The 15,401-nt window shown below is 40.6% G+C and overlaps 1 protein-coding gene across 1 annotated transcript in view; it reads left to right on the forward strand.

The window, feature by feature from the left end:
- The window catches only part of CDH6 (cadherin 6), a 107,589-nt gene that overhangs the window by 48,900 nt on the left and 43,288 nt on the right, over positions 1-15,401 (forward strand). The window contains exon 3 of the mRNA XM_069808921.1: positions 4,684-5,039. Within this exon, the coding sequence (XP_069665022.1) occupies positions 4,812-5,039 (228 nt within the window). The 5' untranslated portion in view covers positions 4,684-4,811. The remainder of the gene's footprint in view (positions 1-4,683; positions 5,040-15,401) is intronic.

Consider the following 15,401-nt stretch of genomic DNA (forward strand, 5'->3'; position numbering starts at 1 on the left):
ATCTATTAACTTTCACCTCCTCATTCAGTCTTGGTGTGAGAATAACATTATATTATCAATTCTTGAAAATACAATTAATGTTCAATCCAGTGTACTAATGGACCTTAACCCTAATGTGTGAAGCTTTGCACCCAACCCTCAATGAAACTGTGCCTAGATGATTAGGGAATAAAAGATCTATTATACTGGCACTTCTGTTTGAATAAACGTTATGTCAGAAACTTTAGAGACGCTGATGGTTGTTGGCATATTTAGAGGCTATTTGAAATCTAATAGTCAGCAGCCTGTAAGGTCCGAGATGTATAAATACATACAGAAACGTAACTGAATGCATGGGATCTGAAAAGAAATTATGCTAAAATCCAGAGTATAGGATACTTTATAGAGCATATTCTTCTGAGACTCTGTTGATGGGAGGAGTACTATGGGGCTTAACAGAATGGAATGAAGAAAAGATGTTTTCCTTCTCCTTGCTGATGCCTCTCATGGGAAGGCTCTTTGCTAGTCTGGTTTATTTAACCACCAACTAGGAAGAGCAGCACAAGCCACAGTGCTGAGTGGGAGCGGAGGTGGAACCTCTTTGGGGTTCCTCATGTCAAGAACCTGCACCTGATGCCTGTTGCTGTGCCAGAAAGGCATCTCCAGGGCAGAGCTCCCTGATTCATAGGAATGACTCCAATGGACACATTGCCTCTTTGATTTATAGTTGAAATAATTAAGTATTTCTCTGGAAAGGTGTAAATTTGCACTGAATTCTCACATTGGTGGCATTAAGACATTACCTACGTTAATGAGATACTGGAAGAAAGGGTGACTAGAAAGGTTGACTATGAATATCATCACCTAGGGGAAATCATTTTGAAGTAAGTTGATATTTATAGTGATTAAGCAATTGTCTGAGGTTTTGATCCTTCAAAGAGGCATGAGCATAAACTTTAAATCTATGACTTGTCACACCAAAGACAGTTCTGTGACTGCAAGTGACATTGCTTTTAAGTTAACAATCATCATACTTAAAGTTAGACTGGGAGTATTTTTAAGCTTGGGTATGCAGATTCCTTCTTCTCCTGTAAAAAGCCCTGATTTGCTACACATTTGAGCTGACAGAGCTAAGCCAGTTGGCTGAGGCTGTTGTACAGTAAAATTGTTTTTCACTCCTGAGAGTTGATTAACACAGCGAGTTCCCCAACCAGCTGACCAGCTGATGGTTGAGAGAAATGCCATGTGTAAAGCGCCCCTTTTGTCTTATTGCCTGTCTTTGTGCGGTGTGAAGAAACCGAAGAAATTTTAGGTCCCATCAATTACATTTGCACACCTACATTTAAAGAAAGTAAAATATCCCTGGTGAATGGCTTGTTTTCAAAATAAAGAAAGGAGATTGCACGAGAAAAGCTATTATATTGCAGAGACCTCTCTGGAGCACGAGATATTGGGACTGGGGCACAAAATGGCATTTAAGAGCCACAGGAGCTCACTCTTTACTAAAGGCTCAGCCCAGAGTATAGTGCTCCTGTCCTTTTTATTCACTCAACTGAATTTATCACCATGACCCATAAACCAGTTACCAGCACCTACAGGGCAAAGACATCCTGGCCTTCAGTTGGTACTTACCCCAGTTGCACGCTTCAGCCGAGGTCTGTAGAGGTGTGTCTCCTCTCATGCCACGCACAGGGAAGCTGCCGGGGCTTAGCTGCTCTGCTGCTTAGTGAAGACTACCCAGTCAAGAAGGACATTACGGGATCATGCCCTTATTTCAGCATTTTGGACACATCTCTGCAGAGAAGAGTAAAAGGCTGTATTTCACAGCTATGATATCATTCTCATGAGCTATATTTCAGCATGAGCCACTATAAAACCTCTCCCATGACATCAGAGCTGTGAAATATAGCTGACTTCAAGCGCAGAAAATTCCCCCACAAGAATAATCGTTTCCTGGCAATTGGCATTTGAAGGACAGATCCTTTAAAAGGCTGGCGCAAATCCTGTCTAGGTAGCGCTGCTCCAGGCAGCACTGCTCAGGAAACGTTACGTGCAGGAGCAGAGGTGTGGAGCCCCACAGTGGGGTTTGGCCATAGGGGTAATGAGACGAGCGCTGGGGAGCCTGTCGAGTGATGATTTTCACTCCCTCACGCCTCAGCAATCCGTGCGGACTTCACTAATAGCAAAATAATAGGTTTGCTCATACGCTGCACTCCCTACCTCAGCCCCTGCCTCCCTGATAAGGCAAGCCACGTGCGCACAGCCGGAGCTGCCGTCTCATCCGTCTTTTCACGTCTGCAGGGCGAGCACGGATCACGACAGCCGTGCTGCTGCTGCCCGGGGCACTAATTAACTCACCTGGGCAGGCCCAGCCTCCCCACAAACCAACCCGGCAAGAAAATGAAGTCAGAGATATTGGGTGAGACATAATCTCCTCTTCCGTGTCACGCCAGGGAATATGCCCACCAGAACAGACTCCGCTCAGCCGGGGGTTAGAGGAGTGGGTGTTGGCAGAGCCGTAAAGGACGAGACCCTACGCAGGTCGGGAGGGTGCAGGAGGAGGGTAAGAGAGACTATAACCTGGGAGAGACTTAAAGCCACCTCAGCTCTCCCTAGCCCGGTGCCTGAATCTCCCCGTGTCCCCTTTTAGTGACCTGCATATTTATTTGCCGGCGCTCCATGGATTGCACTGAAGGCAATCGTTGAACACATTGTAAAGCTCAGTCGCGCTGGCTTTTTCTGTTCCTCTTCTGCGAAGATCTTCTTGTGGTGGGCAGTGGTTCTGTTCTTGCTCTTCTATCTGTGTGTGTGCGTGTTAATGTTTATATGTATGTGTGTAGACACTTAGGTGTCACTGTCTGTCTCACAACACCCGAAGCCTTATGTGGACACAGCTCCCATGACCTGCAGGACAGAGTTGTTTTTAGCTACAGAAAGTTCACTGACATTAATGACAGTGAACGAGAAACTTTCCCTCTTCTCCGGAGGAAATTACACTACTTCAGAATTAATTGTACCTTTTCCATTCTTTCTCTTAATGCTGAAAAACTGACTGCTCACCCAGAAGTTACCTTTTTACAGTATTTTACCTTGTGAAGCAGTAAAACAATATTGTTTGAACAGCCCGGTTCCATTACCTACTATCCACCTAAAAGCTAAGTGATATTTCTTTATGGAAAATGATTTTCTAAGAGACTTGAGGTTATTTTATACAATTTATTACTAAAAACAATGATAACCAGAAGAGTGGCTAACCTGAGGCATTGTAAATGCTTTGACTCCATCAGTGTAGCTCAAAGGCTAAATTCTGCCTGATTTACACCTTTAAAAAACAAACACACATGATATAGGGAAAAAATGGGCCTTTGATATAGAATACGATCCAAGTAGCATTGTGTGAAATGCTTACAGAATAAAAATAAAGAAAATTCTGTTTTCAATTTAGTATAGCCAGACTGTCATTCCACAATCTTTATTTACAAAAATTGAGAGATGCTGTGTTGAATTTTGAGCTGGTTCAGAATGATTTCTTGCTTTTTGATCAGAATATTGAAAAAAAAAACCTTTCCAAAAAGCCTCTGTGTGAAACCAAATGAAAATTAATCAAATGATCCTTCTCTAAGAGTATGGATCTGTTTGGACTAAAAATTTAACAAAGTGTTTATGAAAACTATAGGTTGTGGAGTGTTTCTGTCAACTAATTCTGATTTCTTCACATTATAAAATGATCCAGAGCTCTTCATTAGGCATTTTGCATAACCTGTTACCTGAAACACATAGTGTAATTTCTTCTTCCTGAACAGAAGCTTTCAACTTTTTTAAAAACAGAACTGTCTGCACTACACTGTGGTACTGTATGTATAGCTTTTTTCATTATAAAATCATGCAGTCTTCAGAGATAGGGATCATTTTCATAACTATTTTGTAGGTGCACAGATATTTAGTGTTAATAATAGTAGGAAGCAGTAGCTAGTAAGAACCCACAGGTAGTGATGAACTAGCTGATTTTTTTTCTTTTTAGAAGTTATTAATGAAAACATTTACATATATAACTATTTATCTAAAGAACCTAAATTCAGTACAAAACTCTGGCAGTAGGTAACTGAGAAAACCAAAATGTCCACTTAACTTCCTACGCAGTAGCAAACAGGTGTAGTATGTGTGACATATTGACAAATATGCACATTTCTTTCACTAACCTGTTTACCTGACACTTCCTAAATGAAGTCAAAGGCAAAACTTCTTAACTGTGAGGGAACAATCCTGGAGTTATCTAAGTCCAGGCTCTTCATCCCATAACTATAGCAACAGAATGCCTCCTGGGAAGACAATGTGCATTCTTGCTAGCCCTTCTTCGACGTAATAAGGTAACCTCATCAAGATCCCCAGTCAGAAACTAATCAGTTGTTACATCCCAATCTTCAGGCAGTAAAAAGACAAATGACTGGTTTGCCTTAGTCAATGAATGGAAGTAAATGGAGTTAAAGGGGACCCCCCCCGCCCCCAACCCGATTGGGACTCCTTCCTCCTACTCAGTATAGATTCACTCAGATTATTTGAAGGACCACTTGCAACGTTTTGAACCAGAAACAGCCCAGCTTTTCAACAATCACTATTACTTTTCTACTTTTTGGACTTTTTTACTGAATGATGAATGTTAAATACCTTTGAAAATGCTCAAAAAGTTGTTATTTTTCTTTTCAGAGATCATTTGAGACTGCAAAGACTATTTAAGGAAGGAAGACGGCATGAGATTGGATTCAATGCAGTAAAGTAGGTTAGTTTGAGGACAAGACAAAAAGTCGTTATTTAGACCCCCTTGTGTTGCCGTGATGAGAACTTACCATTGCTTCTGGCTGCTGTTTTGGGCTGGTCAGCCCCACCAAAGTTTCTTAACTCCATTATCCAAAAGGACTAGTGGCTTTCCAGAAAAGGAAAAGGTTTTGGTATTGTCTGGAAACAGCAGGCGAGACCTCCATCGTTCCAAAAGGAGCTGGATGTGGAATCAGTTCTTTTTGTTGGAGGAATACACAGGAACTGACTACCAATATGTTGGCAAGGTAAGATTCTTTCATACACATCTATGTTTTGATTTTAGAAGTGCTGGAAGGCCAGCAATAGCAAGTAGGTAAGAACAATGCCTGCTACAGCTTTTAGTTCGTCTTCCTATCTGCCCAGCTCCTGCTGAGGAGTAATTCAGCGGAAAGGTTAGTACACTTCAGCTTCAAATTGTAATCAACAACAGGAAGTTCCTTATTTAACTAGCAATCCCATGGCCAATCATGCACAATTATGTTAAAGATTTTCCATATTATTTTTGTCTGGAAATAATGCAGCTTAATTATACGGTTGTCTAAGCCAGATTTTTAGCTTTAAAATGTAATATGCATTTTCCCTCATGCTCATTAATTTTGTTAGAGTCAAACTATATAAACCAGAAGAGGTTTTGATCCAAGATATTTGGGATTCACAGTACCCATATTTTGGTAAGGATTCTCTCTACACAGAAAAAGGCAACCATTTCCCTTTTCATTCCCCACTGCATACAACAATGCTGCAGCCATTTTCTGATGAGGTTTTGTGGTGCCACTGAGGACTCTGTGACATGACCCTAATACCACAAGCCATGCTATTACAAAGAGTTGAAGCACACTGTGCTTATAGACTAAGAAGCAACAGGCAGCTGAAAATTTCTAAGCTCAAAGCATGCTGACAGTTAGAAAACTGTCTGTAAAAAATAATAATAATAAAAATCATAGCTTAACTCTGAGAATATCCATCTCCCTGAGCAGCAGACCCCCATGTAGGTAACAACCTTTATGTGAATTGTAGAGCTAATGCACCTGTGGTAAGTCTAGAGAGAGTCTATACTGCCCAAGGTGCCATAGTCTATAGGAGTCTCTCTTGCAGAATGCAGTAATTATGCTATTGATGATGACATTCAAAGCAGAAACAATACAGCTTAGTTTTCCAAACTAAAATGGGTTTGTGTCTGAACTAGTTTGATCTCTCAAGCCTTTTAGCAAAGGCTGCAGATCACAGTGGTTTGACATTTTATCTCCCTCTGCAAGCTTCTGAGCTTTCCCATGAGGGATGGTGGCTGCTTTTCTTGCCTGCCAATCAGCTGTCAGTCAAAGTTGGATGCGACACTCCTTTCCTGCTAAATGGCTGCAAGGCATGATTGAAATGAAGAGCTACTCAGCTGGTGTAATAGTCATAGAGCTCCGACCAGGATAATCAGCATTCATGAGGGGTACCATTGAGCCCAATCTACAGGAAAAAGCCAAAGGCAGAGAGTCCACAGAGAGAAGAAGTAGAGAAGGAAGATAAGAGGGTAAGAAAAAAAAGGCAGAAGAGAGTAAGAGAGAAGAACTAGAAAGACAGAGGTGGAAGGAGAGGAAACTTTACAAAGAGGAATCAAGATTGAGGAGGGGAAAGGGACATCAAATGGCAGTAGATGATAGGAGCTGGGAGAAAAAGGTTACCTAAAGAGAGCACAAATAAAAACAGAAGATGAGACAGTAAAGGAAAAAAACCCAACAGGTAAGAAAAATGGAGTCAAGGAAAAAAAAAGGAAAGAAATTAAAAGACAGCAGTCCTCCATACACTCTCCTGTTCCACAGACTACTCGGGGAGGGTCAGGGTAATGGGGATCTCTTTCTCCAAATATGAAGCATGTGGTCCTGAGGCGAGTCCTACAGCCTGTCATTCTCACTGTGAATTTTGACATTAAACCTGCTCAGCCTCAAGTCCCTATTCTCTCCACTGCAGAATTGGAGTAGAAGCTGTTGGCTTCAAAGGGACTGATGGGGGAGCAAATATTCCTGTAGGATGAGTTTGCTGAAAGACAGTTAAATAATGGTCTAGTTCGACCGGAAAACCAAGAGAGTTTGAACTGGAGTCATTGAGGGAAAAAAAAATGTGGATGTTATTTTTAAAAATTGTTCTTCTGCCTATCGGTACTTTATATACTTACCACTACAAAGCATAGAAACAACACATAATGTATAAATGTCATTGATTCTGTGTTCCTGGGCTGTTCACAAGTGGCCTTTCACACGTCTTTCAAATGTCAGAACTGCTCACACCCTTGTAATTGAACAATTAGCCAAGAGGCATGGAAGAGCAGCCATTTATTATTAGAGAAAGTTGCATATTGGTGTGAGGATAAATGATAGAAACAGCTGAATGTCTCCAGGTTGAGGTAACCAGGCAATTTAACTGAGCAATTAAACTTGATTGGTGTGGGCAAATGAGGATAATGAACATGTTTATGAAGCATATTTTTTCTTAGGAGGACTAAATGTTAACCTTTACTATGAACCAAAAATGTAAGAATATTTTGTTATAGTCCTTTTATTCTCTTATAACATAAAGAAATGTGAACAGAAAAATCTTTAAAAAAAATAGCAATATATGTATGTCAAGGGGAGTTGTGCTTATGTCTTACTGTATAAGCAGTCATACCCAGATCTTCTGGGTTTTTTTTGTGTATAGTGGTTAAAGCTGATGGGCATTAACATTATAATTGTAAAAAAGTGATTCCATATAAGCTACAAGAAAAAAAAAATCTTTTACTTGGGCTGGTTTTACTTTTGTCTTTTCATTTATTAGCATCTGTTTAATTCAATCATCTACATCAAAATTTGAGATATAAGAAGTCTGTTGTGAAAGATTCTAACAGCATTATTTCTATAAACTGCCCAAATTACACTTGTAAAATCCTGTAACTGCTTATTCTACAAACCCCACATTTATATCATATTAGTTTTAGACAGAAGGGGAAGAAAAGTGAAGGGGAATGCTTTCAGGTTTGAGATAATAAAAAAGAAAGGTAATCTCTCTGAAGATAGAGCTGAAGGCAGTACTGAAGACATGCTGAAGCATCATCCGAGTTATGGACCAGAGCACTACTGTGATTCATACCCCGTATACTCTATATCAAATAAACCCAAATGCTTTCCATCCTTTAGGAAATAATTGCCTAAGCACACATGAGACAAAGTAGCCCTTTTTTCGTACCCGTGCATACTGTCAGCTATTAAAAGGTGCTCCCCAGTTTTGTCTGCTACGCATTTTACTGTCAGCCCAAATATGTTGCTGTATCACACTGGACAAGAGTATGCGGGTGCCAACAAGAAGCTCCCAGTGTTATCAAGACAAGTTGATTGTATTCTGTGGCTCTGACACCAGATCCATCCCTTTATTATCCAGTTCTTTTATTCCTGAATTTCATCCCTGTATATTCATGAAATAAAGCCTTTTAAAAAGAGTAGAAATTGACACCTCCAGTCTTGGTTAGTCTCAGACATAATAATATAAGGAACTTGCAGAAAAGTTCTAGACTAGAATTATTCATTGCACTGCTGAATAACTTGTGAACTACAGCTATTCATTGAAGTGTGATTGATGGGCACAGTGACATTTTAACCTGAAGATATCTTTTTTTCTGGTTCAGAAATTATGGCACTTGGCAGGGACTCAATCCCAAAATAAAATAAAAGGATCACATGAGCATCAAAGTGGGGAAGTGCCCAGCACTACTGCCTATCCAAAATCTGCCACATCTGAGTTGGGTTTTAAAAGAGATCTAGTTGTACCTGTGGCTGCTTAGTACAATTTTAAAGGGCTGGTGTGAATGCATCTCTAAATCACTGGTAAATAATGAAGCTGTATATAGAAATATATGCTACGTTCCCTAGAGGTCTTCATATATTCCTGGGCAAAAGAGAAAAAAATCTGCCTTATTCCAAGATTATACTCAAAGGTATAGCTACCATTTTTATGCTCTTGATGTCTTTGCACGGCTGTCCCATTGGCTACATAAAATCCATGTACTGGCATCCATCACTGAGTGGTCTTGTTAGAGCACAAACCTACAAATCATTGTTATGTAAAGGGATAGGATGCCGCTTTCTTTTAGACTAAAGAAAGATCTGAGCAAGTCTTAAATCTTACTCATTAACCTAGAAACAGCTTCTGGCAGCCTGCAGTGGAAAGAAGCAGCTTGCTTTCCTGATAACATCAGGCACAACTGGGGAACAGTTTTGTCACACTTTCTCTGTCCGGCACTAAAAGGAAACTTCCAGACATAATTTTCATTTTTGCTATGTCTTACTGATGTTCATATAGTTCAAGCAGTATGCTTGCCTGGAAGCTATCTGATGTTACTACCTGTACAACCCATCATAAACAATCATCCTCTGCTGACAACTCCATTTTTCAAAGAAGATAAAGTCAAAGTCCTGCTGCTATGTGACTGGGCAAAGCAGAGAGGATACTGCATTACTGTAGGCAAAACCAGAATCCTTTTGTCTGGTGTTGAAAGAACCACTGGGAAAAATAAATTCCCCTCTGTCAGGAATGGTTTAAGGTACTGTTGATCCTGCTTTGGAGGGGGAGGGGATGAATTAAATGGCATCACATTACAATATAGTTTCAGTACTGTGTTTCTTTCTTTTGCCTGATTTTACTTCTGGCTACAGCTGTTCTGAAGGCAAGCAGAACCATTCTTTGCAGCGTATTTCACCAGAAGCAAATCAAACAAAAGGTAGAATCTCTCCAAACCATTGCAAGTAATGGGGCTAAGTCACATACTGAGACAAAAATATCTGGCTGTGAGCACACACAAGGGGCTATTTAAACAAGGAAAATTATTGTCATGTAATACTGTCCATGCATTTTCAGCATTTGAGGCAATAATGTGTCACATTACTCCAGTGGTTAAAAGGTGTTATATCTTAATTGGATGACGTGGTAACTAGCAAGAGAAACCTTCACTTTCTCAAAGATCTTTAGTACGCTAGCATTCTGTACTTATCATCAAAACTTTTGCTTCCTCCAAAAAACAAGATGTGAAAAGTCAAACTAAAATCATTTTTCCTATCTGCGCTTTAAACATCCTTTATGCAGTTGTATTGGCAAACACTTGCTCACTGTTTGTTTTCTTTACCTTGTAACTTGCACTATGATATACATCTGATGTCTTCAGTTTCCTATTCCAAAGGCAGTGACTATTTGTTATCTTTCCAAGGCCTAAAATGAAAAGTTCCACTTGTAACTTCTATTTATTCAGGGATTCTCCTCAAAACAGTTTTCAATTTTTTTTTGACGCTCAGAATATCCTTTCTCTGGGTCTAGATTCTGCACTCGCCTTCCAGGAGAACTGGCAGCCCAAGAGCCAGGCTTTAAGACTGAATGACCTCCCAGTCCTGAACAATTCCTGGGCTTGAAGTGGCTCACAGCAAAACTGAAGGCAGCTCTCAGTCATCCTTAGGTTGCATCAGTCAATCTGAGGTGCTCTGTGGGTTGCAGCAGTGCCCACAATGTACACAAGGCTCTGGGCTGGACCCCTGTTTCTGGCAAGTCCTCAACAGTCTTCTACCACAACTAAATGTGCACATGAAATTTGACTTTATGCTGTGCCTCTCGGAGGACTTCCACACCCTTTACCACGCGGAAGGAGGAGGACTAAAGTTTTGCACTTTTCCAGATGTAGGCTCCCTCCAGCACACCATCTGTGTGAGGGTGCTGTGGTCCTTGGCTGGCTGCATCACCCTCTGCAGAGGAACTTCTCTCTTAGCAGGGCACAGGGCTTTTGTGGGCCATTTATGGCACTTCTGCCCTTGCTCCTGACAAGAAAGTCACAGGGTCCGTTAGTTAATTGCAATGATATGTTTAACTTTGTGGTGAAAGGAACATTAAGACCAGCCTTTTACACACGAGGAAACTGATGTACAGGGAGGCTAAATGACCTTATGCACAGCTGAAAGTCAGAAATTTCTAAACTGAGATTTAAAAAAAAAATAATAAAATCAGAGTTCTTAGCCCCTTTCCCCCCTCCGTTTAAATGATTAGGTCACCTGCCTCCCGCTTCAATAGGCTGAATACTTGTCATTCTCTTAAAAGGTAGAACAAATGCCGTGGTGCATCTGCACCTCCTTTATTCCTCATCCATCATTCATATTTTATGTTCCACCACTTGACTTTCCCAAGTGCCCTTCATTCCTATATTGAATTGCACACACATACACACACTTGTCTTATATTCCTCTTTGAAAGATTTACTGGCGCTGATAGAAGTTCTCTGTACTGCCGGTCTCTGTGGAATAGAGATAACTCTGAAATGAGGGACAGTTGAGAGGTTAGAGGCCCAGGATGACAATCCAGAAACAGCTTGCAGATTTTAAACTGTCATATGGGGGCTAAGAAAGGAGATAATGAGAAATGGGTGGGATGGGCAAGAATGTTATTCAGAAAATGAAAAGGCAGGAAATATAACATGGTTAATGTTTACGATCATCATAATTGTGAAACTATTTGGCATCATCCTTGTATCCAAATATATTACACAATATAAGAGCCTTACAACCATCTGTTTCAAACATACCACATTTCCTCCATTATGGCACATGATGGTACTTACAGTGTAACAGTACATAACCTCCTCCCCTTCTTCCCATTTCACCTAGAGAAGCGAGCAAACCCTGGGACCCTCAAGCCAGTATTTCTGTTAATTCTTATTTTTCATTTTTTGTGCCCTGAACTAGAGAATTTTGTTTTCCATATGCTAATGACCTGCTTATACCAGTGCTTACATTTTGGGACACATCTTTTCGCCGATCATCCTTTCCTCCTCTTGTTAGCAATCAGCATGTCTTCCTGAATTGTGTACCCTTAGACTTCTAGCTATAGAAAAACAGCTGAACACATTAATCTTCCTCCCCAAGGAGAGACTGCAGGTGAAGTTCATGCTTTATTTTGGGTTACTTAGATCACTGGTCTTTGGAGCCATGATTACCATTTTCTTATTTGTTTGTATAGCACTGTAAAGTCCTCACTATAAACCTGCAATGTCATGAATATAGAACTTGCAGGCTAGCGACAGCTAAAAAAAATCCCTTTTTCAGGCTCAAGACAAAGAACCCTTGTTACTCCACCATTTGTTGTTTACACTTAGCTCACCAAAAATATTAAACCATAAAACTTGGAGAAATCTCTTTATTAAATGAAACTCATATTGTCTGTGACTCCCTTTTCTTTTGCTGCCGTTTCTCTCACTGGTGAACATAGGTTCACAGTGGGGCAGCAGCAGATTGAGAGCTGTGGCCAGTCAGTGTAACATTTCAAAACACAAACTGAAAATGTGTTGTGATGTGAATACCTACTGTTGATCCGTATGCGCTAATGCAGACTGTGGCTTGCTTTCACCATTAATGGGGTGAAACAAACCTCAGCATGCACTTGCAAGTACTTGAGGATTCAGTGAAGCTTGTAGTTATGAAAGTCTGAGGTAGCAGATGAAGGAAAGGGAAGAATCACCCTCTGGAAGGAAAGGAGAAAGGAAAAATATCAATCCTTTCTCTCTTCTCTGTAATTTCAGGAAAAACCCCAGAACAACAAAGGTTGTAAAGAAATACAACACTGAGTTAGCTGGGAGTTAAAAACGTACATTAAAGGAGAAGGGGAAAAACAGATCAGCAAATGTTTATGCTAGAACTATCATTCCCACTGTTTTCTTTTCAGAGATGTTTATTTTGGAATCATATCATTCAATGAAGACTGCAGCCCTCTATCCCCAACTTGCATATGCTGTGCTGTACAGAGCCGGGCTCCAGAAGAGCTCAGCTGGAATGGCCTCTCTGTACAGGAATATCATCTATCTGGCACTATTTCTTACTTTGTCTCTGTGGAACATCAGGCAATATTTCACCATTAGATGTCTATTGGAACAAAGAAGGTTTTACCGTCCCGCACAGACTCACATAATGATCATTCAGTCATCTTTAGCATGTTTGTCAGCTTTGCCCATACTATATCTTCATGTCGGAAGGCAACATCAAGTTAAGTCATTTCTATAACTTCTGTGTTTAGCATCATGTTATCATTAACAGAAGGTTAAGGTCTCTCTAAAAGACAGGGCCAAACAGTATAACTGTACCTTTGGCTCTATGACATGCTTCCTTCTACCTAGCAGCCCTTACAATCAAGCTGATTGGGGCACTGGCAGAGGATTTAAAGGGCATGCAAACACAGGTGTCAGAGCATTCATGATTTCTTTCCACTCCATGCTCTTTCTGTGGTTTTACACATTTCAGGTCAGTTGTTTAAAGCAGAGTTAATGCTGCTTACAACTGCTAAAATTCCTCACAGAATGTCCTGTACACATAGGGAATAACAACTGCCAAGGGGGCTGAGGGCAAAGAGTTAATGCCCTGTGGATGAAAACTCTTGCATGTATATTCATGGTAATTGTAAACTGGTGTGTGCTTAAGCCTTATGCTACTTCCAAGTAACAAAGCCTGTCAGGATCTACACCATTCACCTGATAAACCTACCTCATGCAAATATCTATTATTTTACCTACAGAAAGTATTTTATGAAAAATTCCTTTTAGATTATTTAGAGTGATAGGATCACACCAATTATATGTGCTGCAGAGAGAATTCTTTTCTTTCATGAATACTAGATATGATATAATTGGGAAAGCATAGACACAAAGTATTCTTAGTGCAGTCAAAATAAACCCTCATTCCTAGACAGGCAATGTTGGATCTTGAACTATTACCTGAAGCCTGGGACTGAATATCACTCCTGCCAGATAGAATCACAGAATAATTAAGAAACCCCTAGAGGCCACCTGGCCTAACCCCCTCCTCAGAGAAGGTTAGACTCCTCCTCAAACCAATTAGAGCATGTTGCTCAGAGCAGTGTCTGGTCAAGTTTTGTGTATTTCCAAGGATGGAGATTCCACAACTTCTCTGGGCACTTCTCTCAGTGCTTAACCATCTCTCCTTTCTTTTTTTTTTTTTTCCCCTCCTAATATCTAATCAGAATTTCCCTCATTGCAACTTGTGTCTATTGCCTCTCATCCTGTCACTGCCTTCTCAAGTTCTGCCTTCTCTACGCCCTCCCGATAGGTAACTGTAAACAACAATAAGCCTTCTCTTCTTAATTCTAAACAAAACCATTTCTCTTTCCTCTCATACATCATATGCTCCAGCCCCCCTAACCCTCTTGGTGACCCTTCTGTAAACTCACTGCAATATGTTAATGTCTTTCTTGTACAGAGAAGGGGCAAAACTAGATGCAGTACTCCAGTTGTATTCTCACAAACTCTGAATGGAGGAGAATGATCAATGCCCTCAATCAACAGGCTATATATACTTTTGCTAAAACAAACAAGTTGGCTTTCTTCTCAGCAAAGACACACTGCTGATTCATCTTCAATTTCTTGTCTACCGGAATGGCCAGATACTTCACTGCAAAACTGTTTTCTATCCAGCCTGTACTGCCACAAGGGATTATTCCAGCATAGATGCAGGACTTTGCATTTGCCTGTGCTGAACTTCATGAGTTTTCCACCAGTCCATTTCTCCAGGCTGTTGAGGTCCCTCCAGATAGCAGCTCTACCTTCTCAATATTGAGCGAGCTTCACCCAACCAACCTCCATTTTTTTAATGATTTGAAAAACTGCTGAGGATGCATTCCATCATTTGAGTCATTAATAAAGACATGAAGCAGCATTGACCCCCAGTATCAGCTCCTGAGGAACATCACTAGTAATCAGCCACCAGTCAGACTTCATATCACAGTTCACAATACTTTGAGCTTGGCTATCCAGCCAATTTTCCACCCACCTTATTGGACATTTTTCCAGTCCATATCTCACTGATTTGTCTGTCAGGGTACTGTGGGAGACTGTGTCAAAGGTCTTGCTAAAGGCATGCAATATCCACTGTTCTCTACTTGCCCACAGTGCCATCCGTGCCATCATGGAAGGCAATCAGGTTAGTTAAGCATGATTTTCCACTACTAAATCCATGTTGGTTGTGCCAAATCACCTTTTTCTTCATGTACCTGAATGTATCTTCCAAGCGGATTTGCTTTATAACCTTCCCTGGAACTGAGGTATAGCTGACCAGTCTCCAGTTTCCAGATCCTTCTTCTTGCCCTTCTTTAGAATGAGTGTGACTTTCCCTATTTTTGGAATTTAAGAACCTTCCCCAATGATATCACCATCCTTAGATGCATCAATGTTGTTCTAGAGAAGTGAGTTTGTCCAATTTATTTAAAAGGCTCCTAATTTATTGTTTTTTGTCTGCTGTGGATAATACTCCACCAGAATTTTCTGCTAGGCTCAAGGATCTTTGGGGCCTGTGGGCAAATTGCACTTGCACATCCCGGAGCAGTTCTTCTTTATTCATGAGTAATGGGTCCAACATAATGCATCCTCTGGTCAACTCATCAATCACCTGGATCAAGAAATTCTCTTATGACATTCTGCAGAAAACTGGGTTGCTTGCACACAGACATATTGCCCTTCCAGCAAACATCGGAATGATTAAAGTCCCCCATGAGTACTATGGCCTGCAATCATAGGGTTTCTGCCATCTGTCTAAAGAAGGCTTCAGCTACTTCAT

The sequence above is a fragment of the Haliaeetus albicilla genome, chromosome 21 (assembly GCF_947461875.1).
Source record: "Haliaeetus albicilla chromosome 21, bHalAlb1.1, whole genome shotgun sequence".
Taxonomy (NCBI): domain Eukaryota; kingdom Metazoa; phylum Chordata; class Aves; order Accipitriformes; family Accipitridae; genus Haliaeetus; species Haliaeetus albicilla.